This window comes from Sorex fumeus, unplaced genomic scaffold (assembly GCF_029834395.1).
Source record: "Sorex fumeus unplaced genomic scaffold, SorFum_2.1 ptg000041l, whole genome shotgun sequence".
Taxonomy (NCBI): Eukaryota; Metazoa; Chordata; class Mammalia; order Eulipotyphla; family Soricidae; genus Sorex; species Sorex fumeus.
Window position 1 is genome coordinate 6,224,667 of NW_026606098.1, and position 15,296 is coordinate 6,239,962.

General features: G+C 52.6%; 1 protein-coding gene across 27 annotated transcripts in view; it reads left to right on the forward strand.

The window, feature by feature from the left end:
* The window catches only part of PCBP3 (poly(rC) binding protein 3), a 206,755-nt gene that overhangs the window by 169,861 nt on the left and 21,598 nt on the right, over window positions 1-15,296 (forward strand). For 22 of the 27 annotated variants that reach the window (XM_056119398.1, XM_056119404.1, XM_056119399.1 and 19 more), the window contains exons 3-4: window positions 2,332-2,446; window positions 5,273-5,363. In XM_056119398.1, the coding sequence (XP_055975373.1) occupies window positions 2,437-2,446; window positions 5,273-5,363 (101 nt within the window). In that variant the 5' untranslated portion in view covers window positions 2,332-2,436. Of the gene's footprint in view, window positions 1-2,331; window positions 2,447-5,272; window positions 5,364-11,753; window positions 11,902-15,296 lie in introns of all 27 variants that reach the window. The other 5 variants (XM_056119403.1, XM_056119396.1, XM_056119411.1 and 2 more) reach the window with 3 other exon arrangements.

Genomic DNA, 15,296 nt, shown 5'->3' on the forward strand with positions numbered 1-15,296 from the left:
GGAAAACTGCTTCTAGGACGTGTTTCTCCTCTCCTTGTCCAACCAACATATAAGCATACATAAAGGTAAAGGTAAAGGCCCTCCCGTTGATCATCGATTTGCTCGAGCGGGCCCAGTAACATCTTCATTGGAGACTTTGTTGTTACTGTGTCTGGCATATCGAATACTCTCGGTAGCTTGCCGAGCTCTCCGAGAGGGGCGGAGGAATCGAACTCGGGTTGGCCATGTTGGCTGCATGCAAGGCAAACGCCCTACCCGCTGTATTAATCATTTTGTGTGGACACAGTAAGAAATACTTTGAGCTTATAGAATTGCTCTCCTAGGGCCATCTCGATCTCAGACTGCAGTGCTCAGGCCAGATATCTTTCCTATTCCTAGCAGCAGGGCCCTAGTCTCGTCGTTACTTTTGGATCATGACATTTGCCTATGATCAACCTCTTAACTTATAGTTAAGAATCGTGGCACCTTGGCCTGGCCCATCGCGATGCCAGGATAGCACATAACTTACCAGCTTGCCCTGGTTCCATCCAGTCCCACGTCGGGACCCTGCCCTTGGGGTGCTAGGAAGTGAGGGCAACTGAGGCTTAAGTTGAGAAGGCAGATGCCCAGGAGTGAATAATATTCAAAGCCAATCAATTCCTAAGTTACCGAGCATATTTAATTAATTGTCTTCCTGTATTGTTGGGATCGGTAGTTCCCTAGCCCTGGGAGGCGCAGAGAGACCAGATAGACACAATTCCTGCAGGAGTAAAACCGGGGTTTATTTAGACCAGCATGCTGGGGCTCCACAGCATACCCCAAAGTGGGCAGTGGCTGAGAGCCCCGAGCTTCTTCAAAGGGGATCTTATATAGGCCTTCACTGGCCGGTACAGCAAGGCCCGCACATTTCATAGCCAATAGATTTGTAACAACGTATACTTTCTTAACCAATCCATTTAAAAGTACCTCACTCCTTAGCCTATAGATAAAGATCAGCATTATATAGATCAGCATTATAGATAAAGATCAGCATTATAGATAAAGATCAGCACAAGCAAGGTTATAGCCGGAATCATTAAGCCTTAGGTAATCTCCCTTGACCATCCACATTTTGAGTTACCAAAGTCTGCAGGGTGCTTTAGTGAGACAATACACTCCAGGAAAGGGCAATTTCCCCCAACCACCCGCATCCTGAGTTATCCTTTACCCAAATCTGCAGGGTGCTTTACTGAGACAATACATTTCAGGAACAGTAAATACACCTGAATCCTGTCACACTTGGTTTAGAAAGAAGTTATGCCCTGTTCACTTTCCAAGTCCCCTCTCCCCCAGGTGCAAAGCAGCCAAGCAGTTTTACAGAAAGCAATGTTGCAAGTTAGCTGAAGTACACAAAAATTTGATGCCCTAATATGGATTCTTTCAGTATCTATACAAAAGGACACTGCATTAAAGTAAACTGCTCAAAAGACATAAGGAGAGGAGAAAGGCAATATTAACTTACAGTGCAGCTTCAGTGTCTATGAAGGATGAGACCTTACAAATTGGTTGGGGAAGAGAGCATAGAAGTGGTTACAGACTGACAAAGTAATGGGAGTGACTCGGGAGCACTGTGATGGGTACAATCTGATAAACCTAAGCTCCGTGTACTCCAACAGAGCTTGTGGGACAGAAAGGAGTTTGTTGGACAGAACTGTCTATGGAAATGGGAGGTTTCAAATGAAATCTGTTGTCTTTCTCTGGAGGCCTGGAAGTCCCAGCAGTCCCCAGCCAAGCTGGCCAGGGGCTCCATGCAAGAGCCCAAAGCTGCAGTCTTTTCCAGCCCTGAGGGGCCTGGGGTTATCCAGTCCAGTCCAGCAGTACTCCGGGTCCTCCAGGACCATATTCATCAGTGCTCTGGGGAACCCTGATAGACAGGGGATCAGACTGGGATTGGCTACACGCAAGGCAAGAGTCTTAGCCTCTGTCCCATCTCTTCAGCCCTGCATGAAATTTTCACTCATTGTGAAAGAGAAAACTGGTAACATGCTTGTAGTAATGTGTCAGTTGTGTTTTTCTATGGCTATAGGAGATGTAATATTCCTCCAAATGGGGAGCATGGTTCCTAGAAAGTTTACCTGTTCACCTTTTGAACGCTTATATACTTCTACCAGAAACTCCTTTAGCGTCTCATGAGCACAAAAGAAGCTTCTTCAGAGCTGCCTCCCTTGTGTGGGGCACTTGGGTGGCCTCTGTGGAACTGTTCTCCCCCGACCATCCTCGCACCTTACTTGCACATGGGAACAGTGTTGGCTGCACCACCATCCCTGAACAGGTTGGGACTTGGAAGCTCACGGCCTGTGTTTTGTTTTTTAGGTAGTCGAGCTCCCTGTGAAGAACCAGCTACATACATCACCAGTCTGGGTTAGAGTGCTCTCAGAGCACAAGCCCATGGAGCTGCTGTGACTCTGAGCTCTGCTTATGGGGGAAGGTGAGTGCCCTGAGCGCTGTGGGTGCATGGGGCCCTTCATGCTGGGCACCTACTCTGCAGCAAGTCACACACACACTCTGGAATGGTGGCCAGGCCTGAGGCCTTCGCCCCATGTGCACCCATGACATGGTGTCAGCAGGCCTCACACTGAGGCAATACACAGGAAAGGGAATGTGGCACAAAGAAAACCGTGGCAGGTGTATCACTGTGGGGAAGTACCTATGAGTATGTCCATGTGTGGAAGTGTAAGAGCAGAAGCGTGTTTGCATGTGTGAGGTACAGTGGTGTGTGTGAGGGGGTGGCCATGTGTTTAGGTGTTAGGGGATGTGTGCACACATGTAGGAATATGGACATAGGGGACATCTGTGCATATGTAAGTGTACACGTGTGAAAGAGTATGTGGGCAGCTAGTGTGTAGAGCAGGAGTGTGTATATAAGGAAATGTGTATACAAGACTTTGCATGGGGGCATGTGTGCAGGTATATGTACACGGGAGCATTTGATCGTGTGTGGGGTAAGTGCACATGTGGAGGAGTCGGTGCATGCACGAGTATGTGTAGAAATGTGTGTTTGTATGTGTCCTGGTGGGAGGGATTGTGTATAGGAATGTGAATCTGTGGGGAGTAGGTATCCCCCTCAAATGCAGCTCCCGAACTGGCTCCCTGCCTGGGCTTTCCACCAACAGTGGCAGCTCAGAGCTTCTTCCAGGACTCACCTGCCTGCTGACCTCAGTAAGCTCCAACAGATGCATCCATATATTTTACATGGCAGTCCTCACCCACCTGCCAACGACTTAGAAATCAATTGTCAGGGCTTCGTCTACCTAAAATCAGAGTTGACCCCTGATAATTCCTGATAACTCAATCATGTATAACTTAAACTGATTCGTGACACAGACACGAGAATCAAAGTACCTCCTGGTGGTTATCAGATGAACAGACCTGTGCTAAAGGGACAGCGGGGCTCACAGTGTTCTGAGTCTTTCATGGCTCTAACTTCCAGCTTTGCTCCGCCCTGACCAAATGTTGTCTGTCAGCATGGATATTTTAATGCAGTTCAGCATTTTAATCCCGTGGTACTTGACCTAATTCCATAAGCCTGCCTCCAGTATGGGTCTGAGCTCTGTTTTGTTCCTCTTCCTCGGAGGAAGGTTAAAACCCTCTCAGCCTCTGAGCCCCATGTCAGTGATGGCTGCCTTGCCCTGGCAGTCTGCCCAGGCTCAGGCAGCAAAGGCTCCCATGTGCCCAGCTGTGGCCAACGGCAAGGCAGTTATATACGCAGAGCGGAGCTGCCCTCTGCCTGGCTGTCATTTCCCCCACCGGACCTGCTCTTCCCTCCTGGGGTGTTCTTCATTGAGGCATTCAGCCTGGAGGTGGTGCAGCCTTCCATTGCCCAGCGTTGCCTTTGTGGGCTCCCACACCCTGTGCTCCTGGTGGCGACTCTGGTGCTCCATTCCTTCTACTTACCTTGTCAGAGATGGATGTCTGCCTCACCCTCTCCTATTCCCTTTGCCCTTTGGCACACTCCACTTGCTACATGACCCACTCTGTCCACGTGACACTGCCTCTGCATCTGCCACTTCTCCCTGGCAACACATCTTCCTGCTGTTCCCCCTACTCCTGGCTGCCCAAACTCAGGACTGGGCATGCAGGAGTATTGATCCTTCTCTCCCTGCTGCCGTCCATCTCTGCCTGGGCATGGTAACTGACTCCTAGGCAGGAATCAGTCGGGAGCATTGGTGGGTGAAGGGTCAGCAGGGAGCACAAGTGGGGGTCAGTGGGGAGGACAGATGGCAGGTTGGTGGGGAGCACTGGTGGTTGGAAGGTCAGTGGGGAGCACAAGTGGAGGTGGTGGGTGTGCAGGTGGGGAACACTGGTGAGGCTTTAGGGGAGCACTCATGGGTGGAGGTTGATGGAAGCACTGGTGGGGTTGGGGGAGAGCACTGCTGGGGGGTTGGTGGGAGCATTGATGGCTGAGTCACTTGGCTCCTTATCTCTGTAGAGAAGCTTTCCAAGGGAATGAGCCAGGCAGAGAGACTGCTTGGCACTGATGACTGGAGCATGGTGTGTGGGGCCATGCAGGCTTGGATGCACACTAGAACAAACATGCTGCATCCCTTATGTCTTATTGCCAGAGGTGGCAAGCTTTGTGCTTCTTCAGGAGAGGCTCAGCGTGAGAGAGGCCTCTGAGACAGACAGGCACTGGCCCAAGATGGCCTTCGATGGCTGCTTGTGGAGATGCCACCAGAGGCCTTTTCTGTGGGCTTCCGTTAGGAGCATGCAGCAATCTGGGTGTGTGTGCCTATCACTGTCCCATGCCTTTCTTATTGGCTGGCACCGGAGTTGGTGAGCAGGGTGTGAGAGTCACTCGCTCAGGAGGCCTTCTGGGGACAGACATGATTGTTCCACTGGGGGCCCACACAGCCAGAGTGCACCAGTCCCAGGACCAGAAGAGGAATGGGCGGGGAGAAGATGGCTACCACTCCTGCCCACAAAGAGGCCGAGAACTGACTGCAGTGATGGCCGCGCTGCTCCCAGCTCCGTTTATGAGGACAGCCCCGCCCTTCTCCCAGCTGAGCTGCTGCAGCCTCTGTCCTGCGGGCAATGCCGATGTGTGCCGATTGTGCCCTGACTCTGTTCAGGGGAAGGAGTCATTGAAATGACAGCACATTTGTGCCGGGTGCACCCCTCCGACAAAATAAGGGATTCGGGCAAAAAGTAGGTCACATGTGCCTGGTCCCATGTCACGAGGTTTCCAATCTGAGGCCAATGGGATTTGTAGCCTCCTTTGGTTTAGAACAAAACATCCCTGGTTTTTCTCCTCTAGCATTTTCATCTTCTCTAAAGGAGGAGATTGGCCATCTGTCTAACCACATCCAGCCCACTCCTCTGACCTCCCAGAGCTGCTCTGTTCTGAGGTAAGGGGGTCTGGGGCCGGGGACAGGTGCAACTCCACCACTGACCAGGGAGTAAATGTGTCCATACAGGCTGGACTCGGAACTGGGCACAAACGGCTGCAGAGCAGGTGTGGGGTGTGGACATGGTCGTGTTTGTATGCCTCCCTGTGTGCAGTGGAGACGTGGAAATTATAAACTATGGTCAGAAGTGGCTGAGACATGCAGGTGGCACTTCTGGTCTTCACGGTTATTGAGAGGGGCTGGTCCCCTCTATATCCTGGTTAAGGGACACTAAGGTGCCATGTAACTGCAGCAAGGTGACTTGTGGCCCTAGGGAAGGGCTAAGGATGGGGTTCCCATGCTGGAATACAGGTTGGCTGTGGTCCTTGGACCCACACGTTCTGCACCCCAAGCTCCATTGGGTGAGGATGTCCACACATGGGTGGCTCCCTCCTGTGTCAAAGCGCCTGGTGCTCTAGAGTAAGCCAGCTGAGCCTGCTGCTGACATACGCATGTCTTTTGGAGACCGATTCTTCTGTTAAGGCTCTCTGCCCTCTGGGAAGCCAGCAAAGACTTCTTGGGGAGAAAGAAAGCAGGGGTGAGGGGTAGGGGACCCAGAGCCTGAAAGTATTTATAAACTGAGTCTTGTCACCTACAAGCCACTGGGTTTCCTTCCTCCTGCCCTGTCAGGGGACCCAAGCCCTCCACTAGTTTCGCTGTGTCTGTGTTTCTGGGTCATTGAGGGGCGCCCAGAACATGTGCGGGCAGATGCGGGATGAGCACTGGGCTCTTGACAGACACACAGTTCAGCTACTCTGATTTGGATTTGCTGGAAAACATGTTTGCAGAAAATTTGCCAAAACCGAGGTTATACAGCGCTTTGATTTGAGTATGTTCTAGCAAAGTAACACTTCTTGCCTCTCAGAGATAAGATAGTTGAACTTTGTATTTTAACCAGATTTCCAAGGCATGCTCTTACTCCAAGTCTTGCTCTACCATTTGCCTGTGAATAGCTGGTGGCCAGGCCTGTGGGCAGGCCTGCAAGTCTGCAGCTCCCTGGGGCACACTGAGCAGTGTCTCAGCATTTCCACCCCATCTACCCATCTGGAGGAAAGGGACTATTTCTGCTCTTTCTCTGGGGGATCACAGGAAATGCCTGCGCCTTCATGCTTGCGATTGTAAATGCTACTTTTTACTTGGGGAAAGCCCATGGGTTTCAGGGTGCTTTCACATCCATGTCCTGCCCCCCCTCCCCCACCAGGTATCTGCAAGATGAGCTAATGGGGTACTCTGAGTGCTGGCAAGAGACAAAGGCACAGATGTTCATTCTGTGATGAAAACGGAATTACAGGGGCTGAAGGGAGCTCACCAGACCAAGTGCACCCCCTGATATGGGTGCCTGTGTGCCATCCCCAGTACCACAGGGTGTGGTCCTGAGCAGCTCGCAAAGAATATCCCTGGCCCCCAAACCAAGTAGGATCATGCTCTCGATCCTTGCCTTAAGGGCCATGCAAGAGTATGTAAGGGGATGAGCTTCCCATGCCTGACAGCCTGTCCACCAGGCAGGTCTGTGCCCCGACCTCACACTGCACATCCTCATTATAAACTGAATCTTGTCACCTACAAGCCACCACATCTCCCCATGGGCTTGAGATGGGCTTGTCTTACTTAGGAAGTGGTGAAAGAGGGTTCCTCCAGTTCCCTGACAGTGCTCTCCAGAGACCAGTCTTGGCCAGGGCAGTTGTGGCCTCTGTGTGGGGAAGGCATGGGACTCAGCACCTGCAGCTGAAGCCTCCGAGGAAATGTTTCGTTGGGGGGTGGGGGGGGGCGGAGAAGGGTGGCCTGGTTTATGCCTCACGAACTGTGCAGGTCGGCAGTTCTCGATGGAGCCCAAAACACTCCAGTGTCAGCTAGGAGCTCTCTGGAGAGGCAGTCTTGGCATCCCAGTCAGAAAGCTGGTACGTGTAAGTGCAAGAGTCATGAGCTGCGCCTCAGAGCAGAGGTGGGGACCCAGGATCAGATGGGCTCTGGGCATGGCGAGGCCAGAGTAGAGGCAGAAGCCCTCCTGCCCTCTGAGCCCACGCGCAACCACCCCCCCAGACTGCACCTTAGTGGGGGACCAGGTAAGGAGGGGTGCTCCTGAGAGACTGCCGTTCTAGAGATAGTGACCCTGGCCAGGGCAGAAGGGGCTTAGGGGAACAGCTGGAGGCAATTAGGGGACAGACCAGATCACCTTCTGGAAATTAGGGATGGCCAGTGTTACTAACAGGCTCCGAGTTAGATATCAAGGCTCTGTGGCTCTGGGGTTCAAACCCAGGGCCTCACTCAGACCAACAGGCTCCACCGCCGAGCCACAGCCCTGGCACAAACATCCAGTCTCCAGCTTGCCCTCAAATGCCCACAAACCTGTCTTCCATGCACCAGTGAATTTTAGAACAGAATTCCAAAGTGAATTTTACAATTCTTGTATCTGGGAGGCACGGGCTCGTTTGTCACACAGGCAGGCAGGCACAGGACAGAATGGAAGTCAGGAGTGGAACACAAGGGCAGCATGCCAGGAAGACCAGGAGGGGTTTGCAGGAATCCTCCAAGCTCCTGACCTAGCCTGATGCCTGTCCACACAGGCTGCTGACCACACAGGGGCCTCATAGGGCAGCCAGGACTGAACAGACACCACACCCCAGTGGATAGGTCTCAGAACCATGCCCAGCAGACTTGAGGGAAGGTAAGGGGCACACATGAGCACAGAGCAGGTGGTTGATGTCCAGCTTGGGTGGAGCGACAGTGGATGGAACTGGGCCAGAGACAACTGCAGGCCTAGAATGTTCTGTGCCTATGTCCGTGGTCAATGTGTGTGATGAGTCCTTGCTGTGGCCGCTGCCCATAGTGCTGCCCTCAGAGAGACGACTGTAGGCACATCTGCATATCTGCGAGCCCTCATTCCAGACCCCAGCCAGAGCCTGTTTGTTCGTGACACTTTGTTCTTCTTCACTGACTTTAGGAGGTGCTGCCATGACACTCTTTCCCCAGCTCAGGGCCCGGTTGTGTCTATGTCTTCCTGTGGCTTAGACTGCCACAGAGCCTTGGAGTGGCATCTGGGGCCTGGGATGTGCCAGCCAGGACCTGGCAGTTGAGAGCCCCCTCCCCGATCCCCAGTCTCCTAGGTCCCCGGCAGCTGAGAGTCCCCACCCTCCTCCCCAGCAACTCAGCCCCCAGACCCTGGCAGCTGAAAGCCATCTCCCCTATCCCCAGCACCCCATCCTCCCAGATCTTGGCAGTTGAGAGCTCCCTCCCCAATCCCTAGCACCCCATCCCCCCAGACCCTGGCAGCTGAGAACCCCCTCTCCCATCCTAGCACCCCATTCCCTTACTTTCTTGGCAACTGGGCTGCTTTCCCTGTCAGGCTTACTTTCTTGTGCATTCCCCACCAAGGACCTCGCCATCAGGAACAGGCAGAAGGGTCTGGGGATAGCTCAACCAGCAGACCTGGCTCTTGTAGCTCCAGCCCAGAGTGCACTGTGACCAGCCCCTGTCCCCTCTGCACTCTGCACCTGTAACTTGGTCTTGTGAGGAGGCCAGGGGCCTGAGGCCCTCCTGTCATGCCATCACGGGGCCTTTCTGCCACCTCTCCCCTGAAGCCCCACAGCTGCCCTAAAGGGCACACTGAGGAAGGGGTGCAGCCTCCCCGGTCTGGGCCTGGGGCAGAGGGCAACCTTCCCAGTTTCATACATCACTGGGCCTGCAAGGGTGATTCTCACTGCATGTCTCCGGGGGGAGGGGAGGCACTTTGGGGGTCCCATTTAACTGTATCCTTGGGGGACATGGCCGGTCTGGACAGAAGGTGCCCTGAGCCTGAGCTCCGGAGCAACGGGGGACCCTGCACCTCTTTCTTCTCACTGCCGGCCTTGCCTTTCCCTGGAGTCACTGCCTGCTCTGCTTCTAGCTGACGAATCAAGTAGTTGCCGTCCTGTGCTCATCTGAAAACCTTTGTGTCTGTCTTCTTGGTGTAGAGGGTGCAGATCACCACCTGCCTCGCTTCCTGCTGCCAGCAATTGGGGAAGCACTGTCCCCATTGCCCAGTGACCACAGGAAGGGCCTGGACAGGCACACAGGCTCAGCCCCTACCGTGAAAGGATGGTCTCTCAGACGTCTCCCTCTTCCTCACAGCTGTGCTGAGGCAGCAGGGGGCTCAGAGACTGTCCTGTCTTGTCCTGCTGAGAGCCACTGCACACGAAGGGGATGTTGTGGGGGTACGCATGGGGAGCACTGTGCCACAAGCACCTACTGCTGGCTGTTCCCTGTGCAGATGCGGGCTTACCCTGGAGTGAGGGTGAAGGAAGCCCTGCTGCAGTGCGCTTCTGGCCCTAGGGGAGGGTGCAGACCGCTTTTAATTTTTTTTAATCTCCCTCCCTCCCTCCCTCCCTCCCTCCCTCCCTCAGCCACTACTTCTTTTGGGAAGTAATGCTATGCTTTCCCACCCCCACCCACTCCTGTCCTCGCTTCTTCCACCTCTGCCCACCTCCTGCACGCACCTCTCTCTGATGTGCTTTCCACCCTCTCTTCATCCCTCCCTTCATCCATCCCTACTTCCCAGTGCTACCTCTTCACCACCTCTCTGACCTGGGCAAGGCTGTGCCTTTCCACCCACCCTACCTCCCCTCTGTACCTTGCTGTCTCAGAATTCTACCCACCTTCCCTCCCCCTGCACCTGCTTCTCAGAATTCTATCCTCTCTCCTTCCCTCTGCACCCTTCTTGCTCAGAATTTCATCTTCTCTTCCTCCCCTCTACACCCACCTCTCAGAATTCTACCTTGCCTCCCTGCCCCCTGCACCTCCTCTCAGTATTACAAACTCACTCTCTCGGGCTGCCAGGACACAGTTAGCCTTCAGAACCTCTCCCAGAGCACCCGACAGCAAATGCGCTAATGCACTCTGGCGGCTCCTGCCGTCCTGGCCTCGTGAAGCTGATGGGCACTGAGCTGGAAAATGCGCCCAGCCAAGTGTGCTTCAGTCCCTGGGGCGTGTCCTTGTCGACCTTCCCCATCAGTCTACAGACAACTGAGGCCCTGGATGCATTCTGTACGGACCACCGCACACAGGGGCCCCACAGAGGCTGTGCTGGCTGGCATGCCCCACGCCTGTGTGCCCCCACAGAGGCTATGCTAGCTGATATGACCCTGCACCCATGTGCCAGATGCTGGTGACACACAGCATTTTCTGGGTAAGAATCCAGCTAGAAGGGAACCGGACATACACGGCCAGGGCAGGTACCCCTAGCTGCACTGTGGATATGGGCAGAGCCATGTCCCCTTTCCCACAGAGAAGGCCTGTCAGCTTCGCCATCAGACACTACATGTGAGCACCGCAGCCCCTCAGCATGTAGCAGGGAGGTTGTTTCTCTGCCTGGTGGCAGGAGTGGTAGTAAGAGCTGGACACTGGGCTGGCACCAGTGTGGGCGAGGGCTACATGTCTGTAGAGGCCCCCCTGCCTCCATTCACCACACCCCTCCCTCTCCCAAAGCGTCCGACTGCTGTGCTTGATGTCTGGCAAGAGGGAGGGCCACAGAACAGCTCTGAAGCTAGAACAGTTGAGCTGTATTTCAAGAATCTCACCATGCCCACCACAAACCCAGGTTTTGCAAATTTCATCACTAGAAGGCAGCAAATGAGGTTTGGGCTCTGAGAGGAATAAAGTAAGCAGAGTTGTGTCCCCTGGTCTGCTCCCAAGCCAGTGCAGACATAGCTTCTGTTCAGGCCAGTGAGAAAGGAAGGAAGCACCAGGGCTGTAGGTCAGATTACAAAGGAAAAAAATGCTCCTGTATGCAGAAGTCTCTGAGTATCTGCATCTGAGAACCTAAGTTCATTTGTTTAATAATGCACAATCATCTTCGAAAAGCAACACCCTACCATATGTCATAACTGGATAGTAGAAACTGAGACTCAAACACCATTTACATAAACAACAAAAATGACTCATTGCTCTGCAGCTTGCAAAGATGGGGCTTGAAAGCTCTGAAGTGCTGAGAGAGACATGGAAACAAATTTTGGTACTGACGTGCCATGTTTGTCCACAGATCACTCACGTAAATGTTTCTGGAACAGACCTTTAGTCGCTGGAAGGTTAACTACAACTCCTATCAGAATCCTAGCTGGAGCAACAAAGGAAACCCAGGAGAATTTTGAAATAGAACAGATAAGGGAAATGTTATGTTATTATGGTGCTCTGGAATAGGCACACTCCAACAGTGTACTGTTGCTGGACGGGAAGCACAAACATGAACAAAATAGAGCTGGCTCCAAATACATCCACAGAAATCTGAGCCAGTGAGTGACACGAATAAAGGCATTTCATGAAACATTTTCAAGGAATTGAGTTGAAATAATGAGAGACCTGGATTCTCTATCTCTCCAGATGTTGAACCCAGAGCCTTCCAAGTACAAGGTATCCAGCACTGAGTCACAGCTTCAGCCCCGAAGAGATCTATATGAAAAAAGCCATCCTATAGCAAGGAAACAACCTTGACCTTCTACAAAAATGAACTCAGAACAGATCACTAAATGTAAGCTATGAATGATTTCAGAGAAATGTCAAGGAGACGGACACATCCACAAAAGAAAGTGAGAACTTTCCCTTCATCACAGGCAACCTGTCTGTGAAGGCCCCAGTGAGATGTGAAAGGACAGAGCAGCATCTGAAACCTTTGTAAGCCACAGTCAGTTAGGGATGGAGGGGGAGGGAGGTGTCTACCCAGAGCTTCGTGCAGCTAGAGAACCACCTGAGAGGCCAGAGAGGAGAATGGGGTGGAGAGCTCACTGGAAAACCGTTCTAAACCATAGTCAGTTGGGGTGGGGGTGTCTGTCCGGGAGCATCGTGCAGCTGGAGAACCACCTGAGAGGCCAGAGAGGAGGATGGGGTGGGGAGCTCACCGGGAAAGCAAAGGGCCCGCAGGTAAGAGGCCACCACTAGGCACTGCAGGGTAGGCTGTGCCCAGGATTGAGGGAAGAGACCACAGGTGACTTGGGGCTGCTCAGAGTGAGTCATGCCTGAAGGAGTGGGGCAGGGAAGAGAAAACAGGCTCACCCCAATTGTGTTTCACACAATTGTTCCTGGGGTTACAGGTAGTAGAATGAGCCTATCCTCGTTCAGTGCCCAATCTCACAAATGGGGGGAAACACTCAGCAGCAGAGAACAAAGTCTGGCTTGCACAATGACCTGGTCTCAAGAGAAGACAGAGACCAAAGACCACACAGTCTGTTGGAGTCCCTGTTACAGGACGTGTGTATGTGTGTTTGTGTGTGTGTGTGTGTGTGTGTGTGTGTGTGTGTGTGTGTGTGGTGATGATGATCAGGATGAATCACCGGTGCCTGGGCTGTGTGCTGGGAGATGCGTGCCCCAAAGGGGTCACTGGGGCAGAAATGCCATAGACCTATGCTCCAAGCCCAGGAGAGGGGGTGCTGGACACTGTGCCCTCTGTGTACCTGTGTCGGGTTGGAGTCTTGCTGCTGTGGTTGCTCCACAGCAGCTCACACACTCTGTGCCCTGCAGATATAAGGGGGAAATTGTGCCAATTGGTCATTGGAAGTGAGGGAAAAAAGAGTACAACTGAGCTTTGTGTCATCAGCAAGATACTGACATGAAATACAATAGTCTGGGTTAAAGGCGAGAAAACAGACTCTAAGTCTCAGAACCTAGCGTGCTGCACTGCCAGTGATGGAACATCAGGATAAGGCAGGTGCCAGCCAGGTGGCATGGCCACCTCAAATGCATCTTTGCAGGTAAGAGCACCAAGCCCCTGGCACTCAGAGACAAGGCGGGTCCTGTCAGAGCCCAGTGGAGGGGCAGGGAGCTGGCACATGTACAGCTTGTTGCACGGCTCCTGCCCCAGGCACACTCAGTCCCTTCTGGGAAATAATAAGTGTGGATAAACTAGGTGCCAATAGCTAAAGGTAATGAGGAAATGTCCAAGAATATGAAAACGAAAAGCACAACTCTCAGCCATGTGCCTGTCAAGAGCACCGTCAAGGTCATGCAGAAACCCAAAACATGGCATCTGTGGGTCAAAAGCGTTGGTTGGTCTGCAGGCCCCATGTGTGTGAAAATGCTGACAGAAATGAGAGGCTCCAGAGATTACAGTTTCCATGATCAGAAACTGAGGAAAAATGAGAAGGGAAGGAGTCACAAACTCTGGGCCAGAGACAAGCTCGGTCTCCGATCAGAGAAGTTGCAAGAGAGGGCAAAGGGATCCACACGGAGCCACTGCCGGGTGTCATCAGCCTGATCTGCTGGCTCTCTCTGACCTAGACCAGCTCTTCCTGAGGTTTTCAACCTCATCCGCTGGAACCACTGACTTTGCACGAGAGGCCCCAGACCTGCCCACTGGCATCTTCCACCTTCATGCCTGTATATGTGCTACCTTTCAGCATCTGTCAGGGCCCCACTGGCAGGTCTGTGTGGTGGTCTTACTCCCCATTTGTGCCCACCTCTGATTTCCCTGAGCAATGCAGCCCAACTCAACTGGGCAGTTAGAGAACAAGCTTTGAAACTGAAGAGACATTTCATTCTGCTTCTTTTTCCTCGTCAGGGTCATAGGAGTATTGTGGTACCCTTGTCTCTCCTTATCAATCACTCAGTCATCTTTGTGTGAAGTCCAGGCCGGGATTCTGATACAGTTCTGAGGATTAGGTTAAAAGGGAAATCGCATCTTTCACATCCTGCCCCTGCCTTCTTGTGCTGACCACCGTGGGTGCTGAGCATTGAACAAGACAGTTTGGGGAGATCAGGGGAGACAGGGAAGGACAGCGGTGGGTGAGCTAAATGGCTGCGAACCGGTAGCCTCCTGTGATTTCTGTCCTCTCCATTCCAGTCTCCGGAGTCCATTTTTCCATGATGAGGTGTTGAATTCTGTGAGACACTTTCTGCCTGTGCTGACGTAGTAGTGATGTTTCACTAGGTTGCGGATGTGGTTGATTTCATCACTAGATCTTGAACTCTGAAACAGCCTCCCCTCAGTGGAGAGGATCGAGAGAATCGGCCCGTGTCATTCTTACACTCTAGATTATCGCTGAGCTGTTCTGTGCCTCTCCCTGAGTGTCACCTTCCTCTTTTGTCCTCACTTTGATTTTTGCATCAGGGCACACTGCCAGCTCCTTCAACTGGGACATGTTTCTGCTTCCTTCTGTTTTCTGAACAAGAGTCTACTGGAAATTGTTCTGGAAACAGTGGGTCGGATTTTCCTCTGACTCCTTCAGGGTTAGAGATTTCTGGGGCGGGGTTAATTATGCAGCTTACCCCCTTAGTCATAGAGGCTATGTTAGGGTCCTTTCTTCTGGACAAGGGGGTGTCCAGGCTGTGTGCTGCAGGTGAGGCCATCTGCAGAGCTGTTCTCACACCCACAGGGAATCCCTCACTTTTGTTCTTTGTATTGAGACTTTACCTTCTTTTGCCTTTGTCCACCTCACTGTAAGCCAGTCCGTGTTCCTTTCTTTCTAAAGAATCTACTCTATTTCACTGGTTTCTCTCTAGGTTTTCTGTTTCAAATCACAGATATTTATTTCTTCCTCCTGTTTCCTCAGATTTATTTGTTTTTCCCCTTGAGTTCTTAGAATGAGAGCATGTAGTGTTGATCTGAAATGTGAGACTCAGCTGGGGCATTGGGAGGACAGGCCTCCCTGAGCAGAGGTACACTGTCAGGGTTTTGGTCAGGTCAGGAGCTGTCCAGGATGCCCTGTCTCTGGCCACTGGCCCATAACTGGTAGAGCTGACAGAGGGCCTGGCCCAATCTCTGGCTGACCCACTTTCTCCACAGCCCAGCTGTTCCTGGTCAGAGCAGGAGAGTGGCTTCTTGCTGCAGGTCATGGTGGTCAGCCTCAAGCCTGCATGGAGTTCAGCTGCATCTGCTCCCCAGGGGACCCTCACCCCTTCCCTTTACTGGGTCCCCCCACACACCGTTTGCAA